The sequence below is a fragment of the Callorhinus ursinus genome, unplaced genomic scaffold, assembly GCF_003265705.2.
Source record: "Callorhinus ursinus isolate GAN/ISIS: 27379988/994484 unplaced genomic scaffold, GSC_fseal_2.0 scaffold37, whole genome shotgun sequence".
Lineage (NCBI taxonomy): Eukaryota > Metazoa > Chordata > Mammalia > Carnivora > Otariidae > Callorhinus > Callorhinus ursinus.
In genome coordinates, this window is record NW_027397099.1 from 1,774,263 (window position 1) to 1,796,718 (window position 22,456).

Genomic DNA, 22,456 nt, shown 5'->3' on the forward strand with positions numbered 1-22,456 from the left:
GTGGTTAGTCATTTTTAAAATAAACTTGGTAAGTCCAGGACCGTTGCAGTAGATGGAACTGGCCTCAAGCCCCCTGAACAACACAGTTGTAAAGTATAGCGGGAGGCGGAGGAAGCGAGGGAGGGCCAGTGGAGGAGGAGACGACTGGGCGACTGGAAGGGCAGGAAAAATGGTCCGACGACTGGATGAGCACGCGACGGGAATGCACACCCAAGGGGCTGGTAAAGTCCAGAGCTCGCTTCCCTATTCCACCCACCTTCCGGGGTCACGGAGAAGCCGCTCCAGGGAAGACTAGGCGCGGCGGGCGAGCGGATAACCTCTCCGCGGGGCGCAGAGCAGCTAACCACTCGCCTCCCCAGCCCCCAACCCCGCACACGCTCCCCGCACGCCTGCACGCCGGCCACGCACAGCCGCGCCCCCTGCCGGCGCGCGCTCAGGTGAGCGCTGTCTGAGCCCGCCGTGTGGCTAGCGCGCGTGCGCGCAGGTAAGTTCTGCCCCGCTCCCGCCCCCGCCCCCGGGCTTGGCCACCTGCCCGGGATACTTGTGGTGGATTGTTGCCCTCGGGTCGCTCCGGGGCGGGGACACGGAAACGGGCCATGGAAGGTACGTCGGGGGCTCGCGAGTCCCGGTCCCGGCCCAGAGAGCGGGACCCAGACCGGCACCCACGCCCGGACCGAGACCGTCATCCCGAGCGACAGCGGGACCGACCCGGGGACCGGCCGAGGGAGAGAAACGGTGGCGAGCGGAGGGACGGGGACCGGGACAGGGGGAGGGACCGAGGCCCTCGCCAGGACAGACACCGGGTCGGGGACCTTCGCGCCGGTGAACAAAGAGTTTGGGAAAAGTCCCACCAAAGCCGGACGCGGGACGGACCCCGGAGGCCGACCTGGGACGCAGCCCCGCCCCCCTGGCCCGCGCCTTGGGAAACCCCGGAGCCACCGATCCACAGGAAGGAGCGCTTCGCACCCGGTGGCCCGGCAAGGTGAGGTGGGGCTGCGGAACGCCCTGCGGCCTGGGCACCCGGAAAGCCTGGGTCTGAGACCCCCCCCCGCCCCCGCCCCGGAGCTGCTCCGGCGCCCAGGTCCCTGGCCTAGGAAGCCGGCTTCAAGGAAGAAAGTGCCGTTACCCCCTTTTGCGCTCTTAGAGGTGACCTGGGAGGGAAGGAAAACCTTACGGTGCCTCCTCGAACCCGATTAACAAAACAGAAACCACCGCTGTTAGCAGTGGCAGGGCCGGGGACCAAGTAAGGAAGGAGAGAGAACTTCAGGACCGGAAAGGGAAGGGGTGGGAAGGGGGTTAGGGAGGTGGGGGTAACCTGAGGCTCCTCCCCCCCCCCCCCCCCCCCCACCCCACCCCGACGTGCCCACAGGACTGCCCCGTGGAGCTTCAGATTTTTGTCCTGTGTTCCAAAACCGGCCTTCCAAAGTCCCATCAGGGCCTAATAAGGTCAGGCCAATGAAGTGTTAATAGTTTAATCTGTAATCTCGCCTACGGGTATATGCATTTCAAAACAGACAGCTGGGAGAAGCTACACTTTTAACCAAACAACTACGTCTAACTAAAACTCCCCCACTGAAGGGCAGAGATTGCCTACCGTTGTCACTGAAGTCTTTCTGGAGAGCCTCATTCAAATCCCGATTGTTTTAGATCCCACCTTCCTGAATGAACCAGCTGTGCTTGTCCCTGCCTTGTAGAGCACAGAGAATTCCCGTAAGGCCTTGTGAGGTGAAAGCCTCATGCTGTTCCCGAAGGCTTAGGGAGCTAGGAGAGGGTAGGGATGGAAAGGAGGAGAGGAGGAAGTCAGTCCTAGACTCCACACCCCCGTCGGGAGTTGGTCTTTTTTCCATTCCATCCAGCTCCACAAATACTCCTGAATGACCAGATTATGTGCCAGGAGACAGGTACTGGGGTGATGACTGCCTTCTGGTTTGGGACACCTGCCCTCTTCTCTAAGGAAATGTCCGGCTCCTCTCTGCTGTAGGATTTGGAGACTTAAGCTCAGTCTCCTTCCCTGTTGTGTCCACACAGCTGGAAAGCTGTTATCCTGAGCTTATGTTACATTATCTAAAACCAGCTAGCCAAACTCTGACAAAGGTTGTGCCCAGACACAGGCACAAGCTGTTGTGCGTCCCTGACCGAAGCCAAATTACATTCGTATCTCCTGAGCTGCATTTTGGGTTTCCTTATAAGCCAGTGACCTGGTACCTCCCGGCCCCAAGGTGAGTGAAGGGAATACTTTTGATTTTTTGGCTCATAGCCAGTTGGTGGCTTGAAACCAAAGGATAATTTATTTCCACCTTTCCTCCACATAATAAGCTTTTATTTAATGGGCAGGATGGAGGGGGCCAGGGCTCTTAATGGGTGAGATCTACTGACTGTGTCCACAGTCTGGTAGGAGACTGACAGGTAAACGTGCAGGGGAAACAGATTTGGAGAGAACAGATCCCCTGCCTGAGATCTGGAAGATTTCCTGGAGGATACTGACCTCAAAGCTGAGTTTTGGAAAAGGAGCAAGAATGAGGGCACCTGAGTGGCGTCTGTCTTGGCTCAGATCATGATCCCAGGTTTCTGGGATAGAGCCCCACCACAAGCTTTCTGCTCACCGGGGAGCCTGTTTCTTCCTCTCCCTTTGCCCCTCCCCTGCTAGTGCGCTCTCACAAATCAAGAAAAGAAAAGAAAGAAAAGGAGCAAGAATGGGAAGACTGGGAGAGGAAATGAAAGGGGTTCCAAGCAGAGAAATAGCTTCCCCAGTGACCTAGAGCATGGGAGTGCAGGTCATCTTTTTGGGGGGCAGGGGAGAGGAGGAGCAGTTCACTATGGCTGGGTCTATGAGTGTGAGGTTGTGAGTGACGAGAGATGAGCAAGGGCCTTCTGTGCTGTGCTAAGTTTGGACTATATCCAAGGCCATGAAAGTTTAAGGATTTCAAACCCCAGAGATCCATAGTGAGAACACTGGAAGGATCCCTGGCGCCAAGCGGGTAGAATGCAGCCCCCACCATTGCATCCTGGACAAAGGTCAGGATATGCTGGATAAAGGGGGGGAAGGAAGGAAAGTGCCAGAACTAGCAGAGAAGAAGTAGAGATAGGAAAACATCCAGAGTTATCTGTATTACCCATATGCCTAGAGGATTATTGCAGATTCAGCCCTTTTCAAAGTAACAAGAAGGAAGAGAATACCAGCCTGGGCATCAGACTCTTATGCACGTAAACTAGCTTTAAAGAAGGGCTGGTTCATGCTGAACTGAAAAGTTAGGCTCACAAAGGCAGCTCCAGGCTACCTGGTTAGGTAGCTCCCACAGCTGGGCAAACCAGCATCCAATCAGCGCTCAGAATTATAGGGATGTGCAGCATGGTGACTTTTAGCAGTGTTGGGCCAAGTGTTTGGATACCCTGTGGGCCACTATACCAGAGAATTCTCTGGAATATGAAATGCTGCAGCAAAATTTGTTTCCATTCTGCACGTCTCTTTAATGACAGCATGAGATGTTCAGAGTTCTAATACTGAACAAGGCATTGAGTTTGAAGACCCTAATGGCCATATATGTTTTCAGTTATAGTGAACCCACTGCAGGGAGATACCTGCCATCGAACCCCAGGTCTGAACTAGAGAAAGTGGAATATTACCAGTCAGAGGCTGAAGGACTCCTGGAATGCCATAAATGCAAATACTTGTGCACTGGAAGAGGTGAGCCATTTGAGAGGCATTTTGACCATTTATGTTTGCTGATGGTTCTGGGAGGGGTCTGAGCTAGTGAAGCAAAAATTCAAGCAGACTTTCTTTTAGGGTTCCTAGCATTTTCATTTATAAAACTGCATGAGGTTCTCATTCTCTGCCCCCCCCTCAAAAATTGTAGGCACATCTGAAAGGTACACCTAGATTTCCAGTGCTTGTCTTCAAATGTCTGGTGAGGTGAGCAGCCATGCTTGCAGATTTCAGGTTCCAGGTGGGACTGCAGGAAGAACCTGTTATGAGCTGCCGACTGTGGGAGGGCTGAGTTAGACACAGAAAGCCACCTGGAGGGGCAGCCTAGTAGCAGTTCATGCAACAGCATGTGTTAAAATTTATTGACTGAGGTCCACAGTAAGAAATATATCTTACATGAAGACCCAAGTTCACACACATACACATGTTGTGAAACGGTACTTACCTTGTTAGATACTAGCTACGTGGGTAATTTCTATTCCACCCTGTCTCATTGAGAACAAACAAAAACAACAACAAAAAAAAACACAGTTATTAGAACGAGCACGTTTGCAGAACACATAAATAATACCATGTATCAGCTCCAAATGTGGTGCTCAGAGTTCCCATCCAAGCATTCGTCCTGGCCTTGCCAGCAATGAAGAAAATCTGGTTTGTCAGGGTGAGCCCTTGTGGCTCACGTGATTTGGTGAGAGATTTTTTTTCTAGGCTGCATATGACTAAGGGGGGAAACTTCTCAGCCTAAGGGAGAGAAATCAAGGAACTTGTACCTGAAAATGTGTCATAGGATGATTCCAGTAATGTACATGATTATGGGATTCTCTGGAACTTCCGTTAAAGAGCTCTAGGCAATGCAGGTACAGGAATCTGCACTCTGGTTTACATTTATTGGCACAACCGCATTGCTTCTAATTTGCTCAATGATTCCTGAAGCTCAGAGAGGTATAGTAAGACACCCAAAGCCACACAGCTGTTAACTTGAGAGAGCTGGAATGGAAACTCAGAGCCTAACTCTAAGACCTGAAATGGTTTACTTGCTTGACCTTTCTTTTTTTTTTGCTTGATGATAAAAATAATAGTAATAAGCCAGAGGCTGAGTTAACAGGTTTCTCAGTAGAAGTATGTTTTCCATTGTGATTATTTTACCAAGAGGAGAGGGCAGGCCTTGAGCCTCCTGACCAAAACACACCTTGATTTAGCTTTGACTGCTTCTGGCTATTTGGCTTTGGACCTAGAGATCATTTCTGAGTCAAGGTAGTGAAAGGCTGGCTTAGGAGTCAGAAGCTGACCACCAAGGGCTTATAAAGAACTCTGGATATGCAGAGACCCACATCAGTACACAATACTTGGTGTTGTGTTGAGAGAAATAGCCATTGAACACCTGGAACTTGTCTCCAGCAGGAAATGCAGGCCTGGATAAAGGTCACCCAAAGATTTTCAGCCCTATCTTAAGAGTAGATCTTTTGTGACTTCTTTTCCTTACTGGTGAAATCATGTCCTCTTCCAGCAAACTGGTGGAAGTGGGAGGCAGCTATGGCCCTCTCTGACTTCCTAGGGAGACCCTGAAGTTTGGGCAGTGAGTCATGCTTTGCAAGTTCAGTGGAACAGTCTGGACACTGATGGAAAGAGATGGATCCCAAATTCACTTATGAGCAAGTCCCCTGAGATACTAAAATCTTTAGGGGCTGAGACTAAAGATCAGATAAAAAGCAAATACAGCTGTCCCCATGTGCATATCAGGTCACCAGGGGATCCTGTGCGTGTGCAGGTTGTGCTCCTTTATTATTTGGGTGAAGAGTTGCAAGTTCCCTGGGAAGGAGGTGCATTTCCTGCTCCCCTCCTTGGCTGCCTGATTTGTTTGGAGCAGTTTCTTTTTTGCCTTTGTTCTTTCTGTTCCTCCTTCAGCTGGGTAATGCTCACATCGTGATGTTTGCATTCAGCTTGTAGCCTGAATTACATAGCTCCCCAGCCCTCCTTATTCTTTCCTGGTTCTATTAAAGCTACAACAGGAACAAGGGGTTGTAGGGGCTCTGCCCTCCCCACACTGTATTAAGAAATATGTATATATATAATTGTCCCCATACAGCAAGACATTGGGAAAACCCTAAATGTACTTTACACTGGAATTATTTAAATTTATTGTGTTATTGTTTACATCCTCTAAAAATATGAAGTAGATTTATATTTGCTGAGATAGAAAAAAAAGTTCATACTATATTCTTAAGTGAAAAACAGGTTATATAATAGTTATAGAATAGTAGGTAGAGTAGGACCCTGTTCTTCACGTAAAAGCAAATAGCAGCAAAAATGATGCATATATGACAAAAGTCCAGGAAAAAAAAATGGTCACAGTGGTTGTATTTTTAAATAGTTGGATTTTCGGTGATTATTATATGTTTTTGTCTTTATTTTTTTACCATCAGTATATACTACTTTTATAATTAAAGACAACAATAAGGCTCTTTGCATTTGGGGGGGAAACTGAAGAGCGTAAAGACAATACTTGAGAGTATATCGTTCCGTTGGAGAGTGTGTAGGTGTAACACAGCTTCATACATAAACCACCCGGGCCCAGGAGGCACAAAATCTGGTTCTCTAAATACCAGGGAGCTGCTGACCATCTACTCCAAGTCAGCTGACCTAGCAGGACTGTGGCAGCATATACAGTTTCCAGGTCAGAAACACCCAGCTTTATAGAATCCTGAGCAAAAGAAGCCACACACAAGAGTACTTAATTGTATGATTCCATTTACATGAAATTCTAGAAAGGCCAACCTAATTCCTAATGGTAGAAAGCAGATCAGTGATTGTCTGAGGAGGGTAAGGGATTGACCACAGATGTTCTCTTGGGAACTTTCTGGGCAGATAAAGATGTTCTGTATCTTGACTCCGATGGTGTGGCATATGTGTTTGTCAAAACTCAACAAGCTCAACACTTAACATGGGTCATTTTGTCCCGTATCCATTATATCTCCATGAAGTTGATTTTAAGGAAAGCAGCCCAGTTTGGGCAGAGAAGCTGGACTTCTTTCCTTGTCCAAGACAAAGAAGCCAAGGGTCCCCGAGAGAACCTAGCCCTGCGACAATATCACAGCCCAGATTTGCTCTTTAGGGAAACTAAAGAAAACAAAGTTAAATTGTAAAACAGACTTACTGAATTGAAATCTAAGGACAATGAAGCCAATTACGTTTCTTTAATTCAGTAAGCCTCATGGGTTTAATTAACGTAATCTTTCCTGTTTCCAATATACATGAACCACGGTTAACATTTAGGCGTATAACTTACCTACTTCATTGTATTTTTTTAAGCTCTATGTTATTTCTTTCAAACTTGGAGAAGTTTCCTCTTTCAAACTGAAGCAAGCCACAAAACATATCTAAAGAGGAGATCACTCTTTCTTAGTCTCTTTGGCAGGGAAGGGCTGGGGCAGAGAATGTTCTCGCCTTCCATATCGGATGCCTTTCTTTCTGGTTGGGAGCTGGCCTGATTTCTCCCACCGTCTTCCTGCACCCCAGCAGGGGCAGGCTCTCTGGAGAGTTACTCTTTTTGCTCAAAGTACCTCCGACAGCATTTCCAGAGCCCATCTCATGCCCCTCACGTAGCTGGGGCAGCTTGGGCCTCCCGGGGCGGAATACAGAGCCAGCGGTGGTGTGAGCTACTGCCGGGAAGAGGAGCACCGAGGTGGAAGTCTCCGAGGACAAAAGAGCAGCTCTCAAAATGGTAACACGCCCTTCTTTTGCAGCCTGCTGCCAGATGCTGGAGGTGCTGCTGAACTTGTTGATCCTGGCCTGCAGCTGTGTGTCTTACAGTTCCACAGGGGGCTACACGGGCATCACCAGCCTGGGGGGCATTTACTACTACCAGTTCGGAGGCGCTTTCAGTGGATTCGAGGGCGCCGACGGGGAGAAAGCACAGCAGCTGGACGTCCAGTTCTACCAGCTGAAGCTGCCCACGGTCACTGCGGCGATGGCCTACGGTGGAGCGCTCACAGCCTTCTGCTGCCTCCTTGTCATCCTGGGCGTCCTGCGGGTCCCGTGGCACTGCCCCCTGTGGCTGCTGATTGAAGCCTTGTTGGACACGCTCATCGCGGGGGCCTACATCCCCGCTCTGTACTTCTACTTCCGCCACCTCTCGGCTGCCTATGCATCCCCGGTGTGCAGAGAGAGGGAGGCGCTGTACCAGAGCAAAGGGTACAGTGGCTTCAGCTGCAGTTTCCACGGGGGAGATATAGGAGCTGCCATCTTTGCTGCCCTGAGCATCGGGCTCTTTGCTCTGGGGGCTGTGCTGGCCATCCGGGGTTACCGGAAGGTCAGGAAGCTCAAAGAGAAGCCTGCAGAGATGTTGGAGTTTTAGGCTTTTTAAGCCGTCCTGCCACATGTCACGGTGGAAGTTACTCTGAACCAGTCTTTCACAGAATACTTGACGTGGGCCAACATCTGTATCCTGGGGAGAGCTCTGGGTTACACTGAGCGACGTTCTCTGAGGTAATGAGTTCTAGAGTCCTCTGTTGGTGAGTGAGGAGCCAGAATGATTGAAACAGAACAAAACTGGAGGTCAGGACCCACGAGGAGAAGGCACGAGTTGCAGCAATGCACTTTCTTGCACTTTCGATTAGCTCAAGGGAGATAACCAAGTGAGTCTGAAGATCCTTATCTTCAAAGTCCTCGGAAAGCCACATACACCAGAGACAACATTTCGGCTTGAACTTTTCTAAACACAACTGTCTTAAGCAGATGAGCCCCAAAGTTTTTCCACACTGAGGTCTCAGATCCTTCACTTCCTTAATGCTCTGGATGCAGGGTGTAGAGAAGCCGGGGAGACTGCCTGTAAGTTGGAGGTAGGCGTGGGCCGAGCAAAGAGGAATCAGATTCATTCACTGGGTTGCAAAGAAGCTATTCTAGCAAGACCCCCACAGTGACCTTGAAAACTCAGTAAGTGTTTTGTACCTCTTGTAAATGTACCATTGTATGAAAAATTAAACCCAACATCTGGAATTCAGGATCCATCCAGAATAAAAGAATGTAAAATCTTTCCCAATGGAAGAATGCTACTTTTGGCCAGACAACTTCATGGGTTCTTACTGCATGTTAAATTATGACTTCTGGAATATTACAGTATATTCTTTGTACAAGTGAATATGTTCTTTGCTTTACATGAATCCAAGAAAAGTCCAAAGAAAAATTTTAAGTTGGAGGTGATGCTTCTCTTTACAACATATTTTTAACAGGATTCCCTTAAATACAGGCAACTTGTCACATTTAAAAGGTGAGTTCCATTTGGGCTTAGAAAACAAAATAAATGCTTGTCTATGATTAGACAATGTCTTAAAGAATACATAAGAAAGCATAAAGAGTATTTGCTTCCAGAGAGGAGATTTTATTTTCCATTTTAGCATAACTTGACTGCACATCTCAGTTTTATTTTAGATAAATAAAAAAAATTTATTTTCTCCCCTCTTTGTTCACATTTACAGTGCAAAGGCAGAAGTAGATGTATAATTAAGCGGAGTATTACATGATCAGCCACAAAACCAGCCTCACAGAAAGACCCCATTTATAACAAAAATCCCATGTCTGTTTTGGTCTCCACTTCTCTCTCCAGAGCCCTCTGCTCTCTTTCCGGAGACTCGTCCCATCCCACTGTTGAGATAGCTAGCTCTGGCAGTCACCCTTGTTGTCTTCTGAGGGCTGTGAATCTTTCTGCACTGACAGCAAGGTTAGAAACACATGAGCCTGGGGGCGCCTGGGTGGCTCAGTCGGTTAAGTGTCTGCCTTCAGCTCAGGTCATGATCTCAGGGTCCTGGGATCGAACCCCTGCTCAGTGGAGAGTCTGCCTTTCCCTTTGCCCCTCCCCCTGCTTGTGTGCGTGCTCTCTCTCTCAAATAAAATCTTAAAAAAAGAAAAAAAAGGAAACACATGAGCCTGTTTGATATTAATAGCTAAGCCAGGCCAGGCCTGGCTGGTACTGTGTTGGTATTCAGTGGCCATATCCCTTCTGCAGACCCAATAGCACTGGACCTGGCAATAGACCATTACTGCTCTCCACTGTTATAGCCAGGGAGTAGTTGACAAGATCTAGATTTATTTCATTTCAGCCTGGCAGATACATGCATGGATCATGACTCCAATGTCCCAGAAGGAAGCGTTCAGCTTCCCCCATCTTATAGCAGGGCAGTGTTCCTGTCTCCCTTCGGTGGGTGAGACATTAACCTGTGTCTGGAAGGAAAACCAAGGCAGAGAAGAGTATTGGATGTGGGGTAAAACTGCTGCCCTGAATTAGAGTGATGTTTGGGCCAATTCAGTGGCACTGCTACAGGAGGCAAGTGGCCAGTCCCTTACAGCGCCTGGGTGGAGAGTGGGCAGTTCTAATCTGATGCTATTTTCAGATTTAAATTAGAGGAATGTAGTTCCTCAACTGTCAGAGCCTTTGGCTGCTGTGTCCCGCGGACCTCCTAGGAATTTGTGTGGGCCCAGCAGGAGTTAGGACCAGCAAGCCCAGGAGCTGGTGCCTCAAGTCTGTTAGAGAGACTGGTAGTTTGCTGCCCCGTTTTTTGTTTTTTTGTTTTTAAAGATTTTATTTATTTATTTGACAGAGAGAGACACAGCGAGAAAGGGAACAGAAGCAGCGGGAGTAGGAGAGAGAGAAGCAGGCTTCCCGCGGAGCAGGGAACCTGATGTGGGGCTTGATCCCAGGATGCTGGGATCATGACCTGAGCCGACGGCAGACGCTTAACGACTGAGCCACCCACGTGCCCCTCGCTGCCCCGTTTTTAAACGTTGTGGTACCCCCTAGTTTATTAGCAAGGCTTCCCGATTTCTGGGAATCCACACTTCTCATAATTTGTCCCATTTCTTAAATCTCTCACTAAGCCCCTTCCATTGTCTAAACGTTACTGAGTAGCGTCACCATCCGCTTGCATTAACATTTTATGATTTTCGGAAATCCTTACATGTACTTGCTTTCATCGGGGCCATGTGGAGTAAGACAGGCAGGCACTACCTTCCTTTGTCAGATGAAGTGTGTGAGGCTTCGCGTCAGTGACTGGGGCAAAATCACCGGCAGCGAAGTGTGGGGACGTGAGCCTGGCGTTCCCACTCGAGGTTCATATGCTTTTCTCTTAGTTCTCTGAACCCTGGAGCATGATAGGAGACATTCTTCCAGAAGTATGCCCAAGCAGAGGCCAGGGCCTCTGTCGGTGATGAACGAAGGCTGACCTTGGACAAGAAGATACTCAGTGTCCAGTCACCTGTTGGTTCCTAAAACTCATCAGAAACCCCCAAGTGAACAGCCCACGTGTCCGACAGCTGAATAGACTGGTCAATCCACACAGTGGCGCCAGAGCCTATGTAACAAAGTCTGTGGACCCTGTGGGAGTGGATCAGAAAACACCTCCAGGAATAGTAAATGAACAAGACTCAGAGCAGCGTGTGTTACGTATGCTTCCTGGTGAAAAAAAAAAGCAGGGAAGGGGGGGAATGAAATGCAGATTTGAGGCTGCTTTTATTTGCATGAAGGAACACTGGAAAGTTATATTAGGAAATAATGAAAGTGGGTGGGGGCAGAGCACAGGACGGACAGGGACAGGAGTGATTTTTCTCAGTGTATTCCTTTTTAGGTCATTTTATAGTTTTAAAAAAAACTTCAAAATTTGAAATAATTATAGATCCACGAAATGGTAACAAAACTAGGGCGGAGATCTTGCGCGCCCTCCATCCCGTTTTCTCCAGTGCTCCCGGTGCTCCCATCTTGCATAACCAGAGCGCGGCGCGGTCAGCAGGACACTGACGATGCAGAGCTGTAGATCTCACCAGCTCTACTGCACTCACGTCCGGGTGCGTGCGCACACTTCCGTGCCGTTCGGTCACGTGTACATTCACATCCCCACCACCATGATCAACTATAGAACTCCTCCATCCTCAGGCATCGCTAGGGCTCCCCCACGTCTCCCCATCCACCGACAACCATGGGTCTGGGCTCACTCTCCATAATTGTGTCATTTTGAGACTGTTACATAAATGGAATCACACAGTGTATAACCTTTGAGCCTGGCTTTTTTCTGCTTATCATAATTCCCCTGAGAGCCATCCAAGCAGTCACGTGTCTCCGCAGCGCCTTCCCTTTGACCGCTGAGTCAAGTTTCCTCTGGTATAGAGGTACCTTACTGTTAACCCCTCCTCGCCTGTGGAAGGACATCTGGGTTTCTGATAATGAGGCTATGACAGATAAAGCTCCTGTGAGCTTTCATGTACATGGTTTTGGGTAGACTTTTAGTTTTTATTTCTTTAGGATAACTGCTCCAGGAGTGCAGTGGCAGAGATACTGCGGAGATGGTAAGTATAGGTTTCATGTTTTTTTTTTTTTGAAGAAACTGACAAAATTTTTTCCAGAGTGGCATTTTGTTTTTCGAACATACGAATATTAAAAAACAAAACAAACAAAAAACACAAAACTGGGGTGCCTGGCTGGCTCTGTCGGTAGGGTATATGGCTCTTGATCTCAGCGTCGTGAGTTCGAGCCCCACACTGGGCATGGAGCCTACTTAAACATCCATCCATCCACACATACATACACACATTTAAAAAACAAAAACCAAGGATGTTAATGTTGAATTGGACCGTGTCCTGAAAACCAGGGCACCGGTGGAACCTCTCGAGTCTGACCTAGAGTTTTCCCGGGTGAGTGATGTCAGCGTTAAATCCCAAATCTCTCTCCTCCTAGGTGTGGTCCAGATAGTGGAGGTGATACTGAATGGGATGGTTCTCATGTGTGTCGTGGCCTCCTACTTTGTCCTTGCTGGGTTCACTTCGAGCTTTACCAGTGGTGGCGGCTTTGGGAACAACTACTATTCACCATTCGAGGGCACCGAGCTGGAGCAGGTTCGGCAGCTGGACCAGAAGTACACAGTGCTCCGGGCACCCCTGATCTATGGGGGTGTGGCAGTTTCTCTGGGTCTGGGTGTCCTCACTATGAGTGTCTTACTCCAAGGAGCCAAAAGCCTCATGGAACTGTCAGGGAAGTGGCTCCTCTTGGAGGCCGCCTTCAGCCTCCTGGCGGCGGTGAGCTACGGCGTGGGCATTGGCATTTACCTCCACGTGGCCTTGCAGATCAATTCCACAGACACCTGCAGAGCACGAGCAAGGCTCTATGCCCGCAAGGGTCTCACCTGGATGAACTGCCAAGTGGCAGGCACCGACGGGGCGGCGGCCACCTTTGCCTGTCTCCTGGTGGTGATGTACGGCACCAGCGTGGTGCTGGCCCTGCGGAGCTACCGTCGACAGAAGCACTACAAAGAGAGCCAAGCACAGCACAGTGGCTACAGTGACGCGCCCGAATACCTGTGGTCGGGAACTCTCTAAGACCTTCTTCTGGAACCTAAAGGGCAATGCACCTCCCTTGTTTCTCTCAGAAAGAGGTGTCTTTTCAAATGACACATTAGACAACTGTGGTTTTCACACACTTGAGGTTACAGATGGTCCTGTTGGTACCAACAGAACTAAAGAGCGAGAGAAATTCAGAAAGAGAGGGGAGACAGGTCAGGGGGTAGCAGGCCCAGCACTACAGCCGAAATAATCTTGCCTGGTATAACTAAAGTCATGACAAGAAATATGCCATTGCTCCCCATGTTGGGTCCCAGGGGAATGATTTTAAAGCAGTTGTATGATTGAATTCTAAATGAGTGGTAACATTCTGACTCTCCTAGAAGGAAGCCGCCATGACTGCCTGGGGCCCAGGGAGCCTTACTCCCTTCAAGATGGGAGGCAGGATTCCTGAAACATAAAGAGAGATGCCGGTAGCATGCATGGTCCGCCTCAGGATCCCTGTAGTCAGGCTGAGAGAAAAAGGTTTTTGCCAGTATTCCAAGTTCCTTATTTTGTTGCAAGTCATTCATTTGGATTTCACGTTCCTAAGATATGTTATAATTTTCTTAAATATGAGGCTTTCCAGAGAGTGAGAAATAAAATTCATGAACTTCTTAAATGTGTTATTCAACTGATTTCAAAAATAGAACAGTTAATTTTACTAGACTAGAAGGGCTTATTGGAGGCTTCCCCTTTTCTGCCTTCCCTGACAGTGCCCTCCAGAGTAGGCCTTCAAAGGCAGCTTGTGATCTCTCATGACCCTGGATTGTTTTCATAATGTAATAGATCATTAACACTGAATATTAAAAAATAAAGTTCTTTCAATTATTTTAACCTCAAGTTTTATAGCTGTTCTTTTTTTTTTTTTTGAAAGATTTTATTTATTTATTTGAGAGAGAGAGAGAGAGCACATGAGAGGGGGGAGGGTCAGAGGGAGAAGCAGACTCCCCGCCGAGCAGGGAGCCCGATGTGGGACTCGATCCCGGGACTCCAGGATCATGACCTGAGCCGAAGGCAGTCGCTTAACCGACTGAGCCACCCAGGCGCCCTAGCTGTTCTTATACTTTATGACTGGTCTGATTTTCAGTTCATGTTGGGCACACCTCAAAATACACACGCCCTTATCATAAAGTTTTTCCCTAATTGCCCTCTTGCTTTTCAGCAGCTAGTCCTTTTTCCCCCATAATATCAGTTTGACTTTCATATTATAAATGAGGTTAAGCTATTAATAAATTAAAATTTTAGTACATTTCTAAAAACAATATTTTTCCACAATGCAGTTCTGACATCATTTTCGGATTCTCTAATTTCTGGTTAGAAACCAGCAAATGTACGCCTCTTTCAACATAGACCAAAATGGCTGTTGAAAGAAAATTAAGTCAGTGTCATTTTCCCCCTCTGCACCCTCCAACTACTCTCCTCCCTGGAACATACCACTTTTCCTCTCCTCTCAAATCCTTTCAACAGCTCTTTCTCACGGAACCTCTTCAAGCCGAGAGGTCGAAACCAAACCTCATACAGAAATGGGAAAATGTCTAATTGTACTTCTCTAAGAAGTAAAGCTTGGAGGGAAATAATAATCAACTGAGAATCTACATTATTGGGGTTAACATACAAACACCTGTGCCACGGAGAAGCGCTTCCTCTCTCACCCTCAGCCTTGAGGCAGTGGCCAGAGTCCCCCAGTTTTCACCGAGTGGTAGACAGGATGTTTAACAGCCGCGGAAATCAACCCATTCATTCCTCACACACTCCCCCATAAGACTATCCTTCTCCCAGCCCTTCTCAACTAGGATTCTTCCCGGAGACATGTCCCTACGTCTGGGTCTTACGCTCGATAAAACGGGGACTCTGGCCCATCTAGGCCCCAGCGCTGTGCCTGGGGCGGCGACGCTCCTGCTCCGGAAGCTCCCCTCCTCCTGAGGGATCGGAGGCCATCCATCACTGTAATCATAACCTTCCACCCGTGGAGTTTCATCACGTCCAAAGGCCTGAGCAAACCTCGTCTTATTTACTACCGCTTATCTGATAGGCAAGTCAGGATTTATTGTTCACTCGTTACAGATGTTAAGTGGCTTACCTAGGGGCGCCTGGCTGGCTCAGTCGTTAGGCATCTGCCTTTGGCTCAGGTCATGATCCCAGGGTCCTGGAATCGGGCCCGCGTCGGGATCTCTGCTCAGCGGGAAGCCTGCTTCTCCTTCTCCCACTCCCCCTGCTTGTGTTCCTTCTCTCTCTGTGTCTCCCTCTGTCAAATAAATAAAAATAAAATCTTAAAAAAAAAAAAAAAGTGGCTTACCTAACAGCTGACGTTCTGTTGACGGCTCACCATTTGCCAGGCCCAGCACTGGGCTAAGGCAGCATTTGCACTGTCTCATTCAAGCTCACAACTAACTGCTGGGGGGAGATGGTATTATTTCCATTTAGCAGTTGAGGAAAACGGAGTCTTAGGTTACTTAACTTGCCTAAAGTCAATTTTTTTTTAAGAGAGGGAGAGAAAGAATCTTAAGTAGGTTCCATGCCCAACATGGAGGCTGATGTGGGGCTTGATCTCATGACCATGAGATGACCTGAGCCAAAAATCAAGAGTTGGACACTTAACCGACTGAGCCACCCACCACCCAGGTGGCCCTAGTCAAATCTTTTTAAGTAGTAGAGACAAAACTTACCCAGTATGTTCAGAACATGTTCTGAGAGACTAACACATTCTTTTGGCTTTTGTTGTACCAGGGACTATCACACGAGGCAGAGAACACATTCAGAGGACTTGACTTCTGCCGCCCTGGAGTGGGGAGGGGAGTGTCTCAGAGAACTGAGGCACTAAAGCACATAGATGGTGGCTCTGAGCCCAGCATATGCAGGTGCTAACGAACAGCTGATGTACCAAAGTTTTAAAATGTTCATTCTGTTAGATAAGGAGGAAACCTGCAAAATGATTTCAATTGGCTTTTATTTAGAGAAACCTAATCTTGCTTGGGAGTCCAGAGATTATGGGAGACAACCAGGGGGGGACGGAGGGGGGGGTGAAGATTTAATTTAGAGGCTTAACTGGATTTTAAGTATTTTGTGAGTCAGAGTCAACTCCTACATCTGAGGTTCTGACACCAAACCTTTACATTAGGACAAACATGACGACTAGATTATCCATTTGGCTCTTCTGTGTCATCATCAGCTCTGATTTAGGATCCATCAATTACTTACAACTGAGTTTCCTCTAGTCAGCCAGCAACCTGCATGCAAATAAGGACTCTTTCCTGTCTTTGGATTTATTTAAACATATAAGTCAAGTCAGAATATGTTTCTTAACATAAAAAATCTTTATTGCTATTTCAGCTTAAGAGGCGAAAATATTTATTCTTGCCTTAACTCATAGCTTCATAATGTCATGGAATGTAGTTTCATTTGTTATCTTCCTCTAAAGCAAACAAAAAAAAAAAAAAAAGGAAGGGGCAAGAAAAATCCTAAAGGTACTTTTGTTTAAGAAACTAATTCTATATACAAGTTAGAGAAATTACAGTTTCATGCTAAAATATTTATAAAATAACAGGTATTCCATTTTAAAACAAAGCCATGAAAAAGATATTCCATTTTATTTTATTTATTATTGTTGTTATCGTTATTTTTTTTTTTACAAACAATAGATTTGCTGCAACATGCTCTGGCTCATATTATTGAATTAAAAAATTTAACACATTTCAAAAATATCAAAAATACACTATAATGAGTCTTAGGACTACAATACAACAATGATTGCACAAAACCCTAAGATATGAACTCACTGTCTGGATGACATCCACTGGCAACAGTGAGAGAAAACCCTATAGCATCTGGGAGAAGTGCGTGAAATTTAGAATACAAGGAGCTTAGGTGTGACTTAATGATCACCAAATGAAAGAAACAGCAGGATTTACTGTAGCTGCTTTCCTCAATCTAGGAAGTGCTTACCCAACTATGGGGTAAGAGTCACTAACTGGAGAGAAAGATGAACTTGCCTCCGAGACAGGGAGTCTGAAAAGGCCCCACCCAGAGGGAAGTAAAAAGTGACACGAAGCAGTTCTCTAGTGATGCTGCAGGCATCACTGAATGGCTTGGAGACTAATTATTTAATAAATGGTACATTTATCCATAACAGCCAAATGCTCCCTTATGGAGGTGTCTTCATTAATAATTATTGAGTAGATAGAGAAGGTGAGCCTGTGGCTTCCAAGTACCTGCTTTTGCTGAAGGTCTGCATGGGAAGAAAAGCAACGTTTGATATTCAGTAGCTAAACCCAACCCGGCTGGCTCCACCTCCCGGAACATTAGCACGGGCTACAGACAACTCTAATAGCACCCAATGATTACCAAGCTGCTTGTGCTGGCTCTTCCATACACCAGAAAAATGAATTCGCCAGCTTATTGCACACATACACTCTACAGCAGTATAATAATAACGCCCTCAGTTGTATGAGGAGTGCCAATTCAGTGACTCTCCGGTAGACTCGTAATGACATAGCGGCATTCAAACTTTCGAACGTATTTCCAATCTATTTGGATAAAAATAAGAATACAATGGCTGCCAAGACTCGTATATTTTTCTTTCTTCCATGGGACTCCTGAACTGCTCCCAGAAGCAGGAGTGATACTCTTTCACAAATTCTCTTACAGTTCTCTATTAAATGGGAGGTACACACAGAGACCTGAGAATCACGCAGAGGCCAGACTCTCTGGGCTAGAGATCAACGGTACTCTGCCCACCGGGGGAAACACATCCTCTCGGTAAAGTCCTGGGAAGCAGATTACATTCACCTGGAGAGAGATTCCTGGATTTCACCACCTGACAACCTAATCAGATCACAGGACTGTAAATGACCTCATAGGTCAAGAGTTCTGTATGCTATTTTTGGTAATGGACTATGGCCTTTTTTACCCTCTATTTTAATACAGAGCAATTAGAGGGAAATGAATGAAAGGAAGTTACAGAAAAGAGTTAGTTTGATACTAACTACATGAAAGCCTATATGAAAGGTTTCCAGTGCAACCTAGTGTTTCCTGAAAATAAATGTACCATGTAAAAGAACATTTGGAATTTTAGAGTTCTTCTGATGAAAAAGCAAATACTTTTGGTAAAGTCATTTCAGAACCGGGTTTCATGGTGGTTCCAATAAGTAGAGTGGGAAACAAAGACAAGAAAAGGGCTCACAGAGATAAAGGACTATTTTTAAGAAACTATACTATGAAAGTGGTATATTCCCAAAGTAACTTTCTTCTGCAGACAGCATCAGTGTTGTGTAACTCAAAGAGTCTGCTGTCCGGAAGCAAGACGTTTCACATCACCCATCACTAATATTTTGGGCTTTTTCTTCATTTTCATTTCTCCATCATTCCCCCCCCCATTTCCCCATATAAAAATAGGGCAGCAACACAATTTGTTCCCCTTTTTCTAATGGCAGCTAAACTTTATATGAACTATTATATTCCCCGCTTCAAATCAAGACCTGAGTTGTAAAACTTTTTAGTAGCTGACCAATAGTTTGATACAGAGAAGTCAAGTTTTCCTGACAATATGGAGACTCAAACTCAGATTCTTGAGGGGTTGAACTTCAGACGGCCACTGGACTGGTATGGAATCCCCCAAGAGTGAGCCCCACTGACACACACACACACACACACACACACACACACACACACACACACACACACGGATGTGGGGGCCGCTGAGGAGATGAGGACACATAACCATCTGAAGACAGACCATCCGGTTTTCTACTATTGCTTTAACAAAAACTTCAAAAACCCCCTCAAAGATATAAATAGATGGACAGACAGATCTATATATATCTCAACGCCATCTTTAACATTTTGTTTCTCATACAGCAAATTCATGGTTCCACACTATTTTTTTAATTGTGAAAGTATTCTAAAAATTCAAAGCACATTCCCCATTGGGTAAAATCAAGCAATGTCAAAATTTTATAGGAGTTAAGTAGGAATTAGTTTCCTAAGTAAATCTTGTAATGGAAAAGGCAACAGAACAAACATGGAAGGAACTGTATTTTGCTAGGGTTATGTGGAAAGTGCAAAAATACAGTAAACCAGGTTTTCTGTAAGCTTAGGATTTTCTCAATTAAGTCTTTCTTCCATTAGTAATTGAGCCCAGTACTCTGAAACCATGTGAGGTGGATAAGCAGTTTTCAGAAGAGTACTCTGTTCAACATTAAAGATGTGAACTCAACTCATTTCCGACGCTTTAGAAAACCATCCCTCTGCTCTAGAGTAAGAAAAGGAGCAGGTCTAACCCATGAGCTCCGTTCGTCCATCTGCTCTCATTCAGCCTCAGTCCGTGCAGAGTCACCTGCTACACTTGAATGCGAGCAGCATCAGCCTTGGCCCTACACATGAGGAGGCTGGCCGCCAACTCCATCATATGTCATGGGAAGAGGCCAGTCCCCAAATACTTCTCTTGTGATCTGCGGGGCAATTCCTTGCAGGTGCCACATTTGTCAAGGAGTTGTTCTCTTTCTCTGGTTGGGGGAGAAGCAGTCTTAGTCCTCTCTCCTTCCCCATCTTCATCCCCAAAGATCGCACTCCCCCAGGTTTCTCAGGGGCTTTCCCAGTCTGCCCTCCAACAGGTCAAAGATTTCCCAGGGCCCTCCCTATACCCTCACAGAATGCTCCAACACCTGATGATCATTCTGTCTACAGACAAAGGTGCTGGGCTGCCTCTAAGAAGAATGGCTCGAGTGCAGATTCAAAAATAAAAAGTTCACAGTCAATGAAAAGTGCTCTCATTACATTACATACATAAATTATCTGATTGGTTCTACATTTCCAATAAACATCATTTCGAAAGGCTATATTCTCGTAGAGAAGAATGAAAAGCCATGTGACTAGTCACATCACATCCCATCAGTTAGGCTGAGATATAAGGTGATTTCTCTGTCACAGAGATCCATCAGCAGCAATAAGTAAAGAGAATCAATCTTCAGTTATTTCCTCCACAGAAAGAGTCCCTTTCCTGCCCAGGCAGGCAAATTCTCAAATTATCCTAGGAGAGAAAGGGTTAATGGCAGGTGGTAGGACTGATACAGAACAACATCTGCTTTCTTCCCAGTAACTCTGGGAATTCCAATGCAGGTTAAATGTGAAACTTAACACTGATGGTGTTTACTAGCTTATCCGGAGCAAGACCCTGATAGCTCTCACCATGTTTGGCTCCAAGTTCTACCCCCCTCAGCTATGGTTTAGAAATGCAGAGGCACAATGCCTCTGGAAGGACCCCTACCCCCACACTGCACAGCCTTCCCTAACCCTCCGGCTGCTGGGGGAGGGTTACAGAGCCGTGTCAAACTCCTCCGGGAGCTCGGTCCGATCCTCTTCGTTGGGCTCAGGCTCGGGCCTGCTTTCCTGGTGTTGCTTCATTTGCTCTTTCACTTCTTCTTCCAGGTCACGAGGTACAACAAACTGGTCCTCTGGCTCCAGCTGAGTGGGAGCAGCGAAGTAGCCAGTTTTCCTCTTGGGTGCTTCTGTGGCCACTTCGATGAGGTTCAGGCTATCTTGCAGGGGCACGATAGAGCCGTTCGAGAGTTTCTTTCCATACAGACAGGAAGTGGAGGGGGACTTCTGTAACTCCATCCTGTCCTTGCTCACTGGCAGAAGTATGCCACTATTCACACTGTTCTGTCTTCGGATCCCAAAAAACGATCCTCTAGCATGTTCCTCAGGACATGGGGTAGGAGAACTCTCTATAAGAGTGGGAGAGTTCTCAAGATCCCTTCCCCTACAGCAGTGGATATCCACTTCTACTTCTACTTTGCTGCCATTTGTTATGACACCTTCAACAGGCTGGTCGTCATCACTGTCCAGGCCATTGTCAGACTGGTTACTTGAGAAAGTCGCACAAGAAGGCTGGCGCTGAAACACCCCAGAGGTGGGTGTTGGATGGAGGCTGCAGCGCCTCTCTGGCCTTGGAAGCAAGCCAGCATCCAGCCCGACAGTGTTGTGTTCATCAGAAGCAGTGGACCCCACCTCACTGCTCACCTCTGAGGTGGACATCTCGCTGCCAAACTCCGAGGCAATGCCACTACTGGAGGAAGGAGTGGTTGGCTTGGGGGGGTCCTTGATGATAGTGGTTGAAGCAAATCCCACAGGACCCGGGAGGGTGAGCCCATTCATTTCACATGTGCACCCTTCCTCACCGATGTTCAAATAAACCACCATCGCCCCGACATTATCCTGACAACCATAGCTCTGGGCTAATGTGCACAGCTTCTTGGCAGCTGCTAATGGGTCTTGCACATGGCGTACTGCGTTGACAGCTTCTGTATATGACAAGTGTTCCCACAATGCTTTGTTTCCCAGAATCAGCAACTCATCTTGAATAGTAAGTGGAGTGGCAGATATGTGGGGCTTAGGGAGGATCCAAGGGTAGAGGTATGTACAGCCCAGCATCCGGGTACAGCAGGTTACCCCATTTACTTTGTTGTCCTAGGAGACAAGCAGAATGCAAATTCTGAGAAATAAGCAACAATGACATATAATTTTTATCTTAGATCACAATGCCTAGGCTCTACAGTAAAAGAGAACAGACGTATGGCTTTTCCTCAGACCTCTATAATTTAAGTGGACTTACAAAAATGAAATGTACAGAATTCTTTTTTTTTTTTTTAAGATTTTATTTATTTATTTGAGAGAGAGAGAGAATGAGAGAGAGCATGAGAGGGAAGAGGGTCAGAGGGAGAAGCAGACTCCCTGCTGAGCAGGGAGCCCGATGCGGGACTCGATCCCGGGACTCCAGGATCATGACCTGAGCCGAAGGCAGTCGCTTAACCAACTGAGCCACCCAGGCGCCCGAAATGTACAGAATTCTTAAAGGACAAAATATCATGTGGTTATTATACCAAATAGTTCATAGGACTGAGGTTAAAACCAATTAAAATTAAGTGGCTAAAAGTTTATAGCACCTGCACCTCAAGAGATATTTGCTCACATGAAGCACAGGCCTCAGCACATCCTTAAATAGAGAAACATCTGTTAGAAAAACAATAAGCAGAACTGTCATTAGTTCTCCATCACCAGTATTCTCACAAAGGCCAAAACTCAGGTGGGTCACTAAAAATGATTTCTCATTAAAGGCACAGTAGGGACGGAAAAGATTCAGTTAGATACTAAATGGCTAAGAGAATCTTTGTAGCTAAAGCATTAAATGATCTCTACAGCTATTTAGTCTAGAAAAGTAAAGTCTGAAATCCATAGCATAATTTACCTAATCTGTAAGGATTGTACCAGGAATGAATAGCAGATCAAGTCACAACTGATATAATTCTAAACTGAGAGGAAAAGGAATAATCCTACTTGCTGTCATCTGCCAAATACTTTGTACTGATTTCTTTTCAAGATAAAATCAAACAAAACCCC

The 22,456-nt window shown here is 46.6% G+C and overlaps 3 protein-coding genes across 7 annotated transcripts in view; 2 read left to right on the top strand and 1 right to left on the bottom strand.

The window, feature by feature from the left end:
• The window catches only part of CHST4 (carbohydrate sulfotransferase 4), a 330,552-nt gene that overhangs the window by 74,923 nt on the left and 233,173 nt on the right, over positions 1–22,456 (top strand). The gene's annotated exons all lie outside the window — the stretch shown is intronic.
• On the top strand, positions 516–13,975 carry MARVELD3 (MARVEL domain containing 3). 4 transcript variants are annotated; one of them, XR_012374609.1, is made up of 5 exons: positions 516–982; positions 3,552–3,685; positions 7,447–8,635; positions 8,869–8,969; positions 12,423–12,549. XR_012374609.1 is itself a non-coding variant. In XM_025889012.2 (3 exons), exons 1-3 carry the CDS (start codon positions 597–599, stop codon positions 13,058–13,060), a joined length of 1,158 nt encoding a protein of 385 aa, XP_025744797.1. In that variant the 5' UTR covers positions 516–596; the 3' UTR covers positions 13,061–13,975. The 4 variants fall into 4 exon arrangements, 2 of the variants coding, with proteins under 2 accessions (XP_025744797.1, XP_025744799.1); XR_012374610.1 differs by lacking the exon at positions 8,869–8,969 and having other exon boundaries at positions 12,423–12,554; XM_025889012.2 differs by lacking the exons at positions 7,447–8,635; positions 8,869–8,969 and having other exon boundaries at positions 12,423–13,975.
• Positions 16,369–22,456, bottom strand: part of PHLPP2 (PH domain and leucine rich repeat protein phosphatase 2) — a 76,819-nt gene continuing 70,731 nt past the window's right edge. Inside the window, exon 19 of the mRNA XM_025888752.2 lies at positions 16,369–21,526. Within this exon, the coding sequence (XP_025744537.1) occupies positions 20,372–21,526 (1,155 nt within the window). The 3' untranslated portion in view covers positions 16,369–20,371. The remainder of the gene's footprint in view (positions 21,527–22,456) is intronic.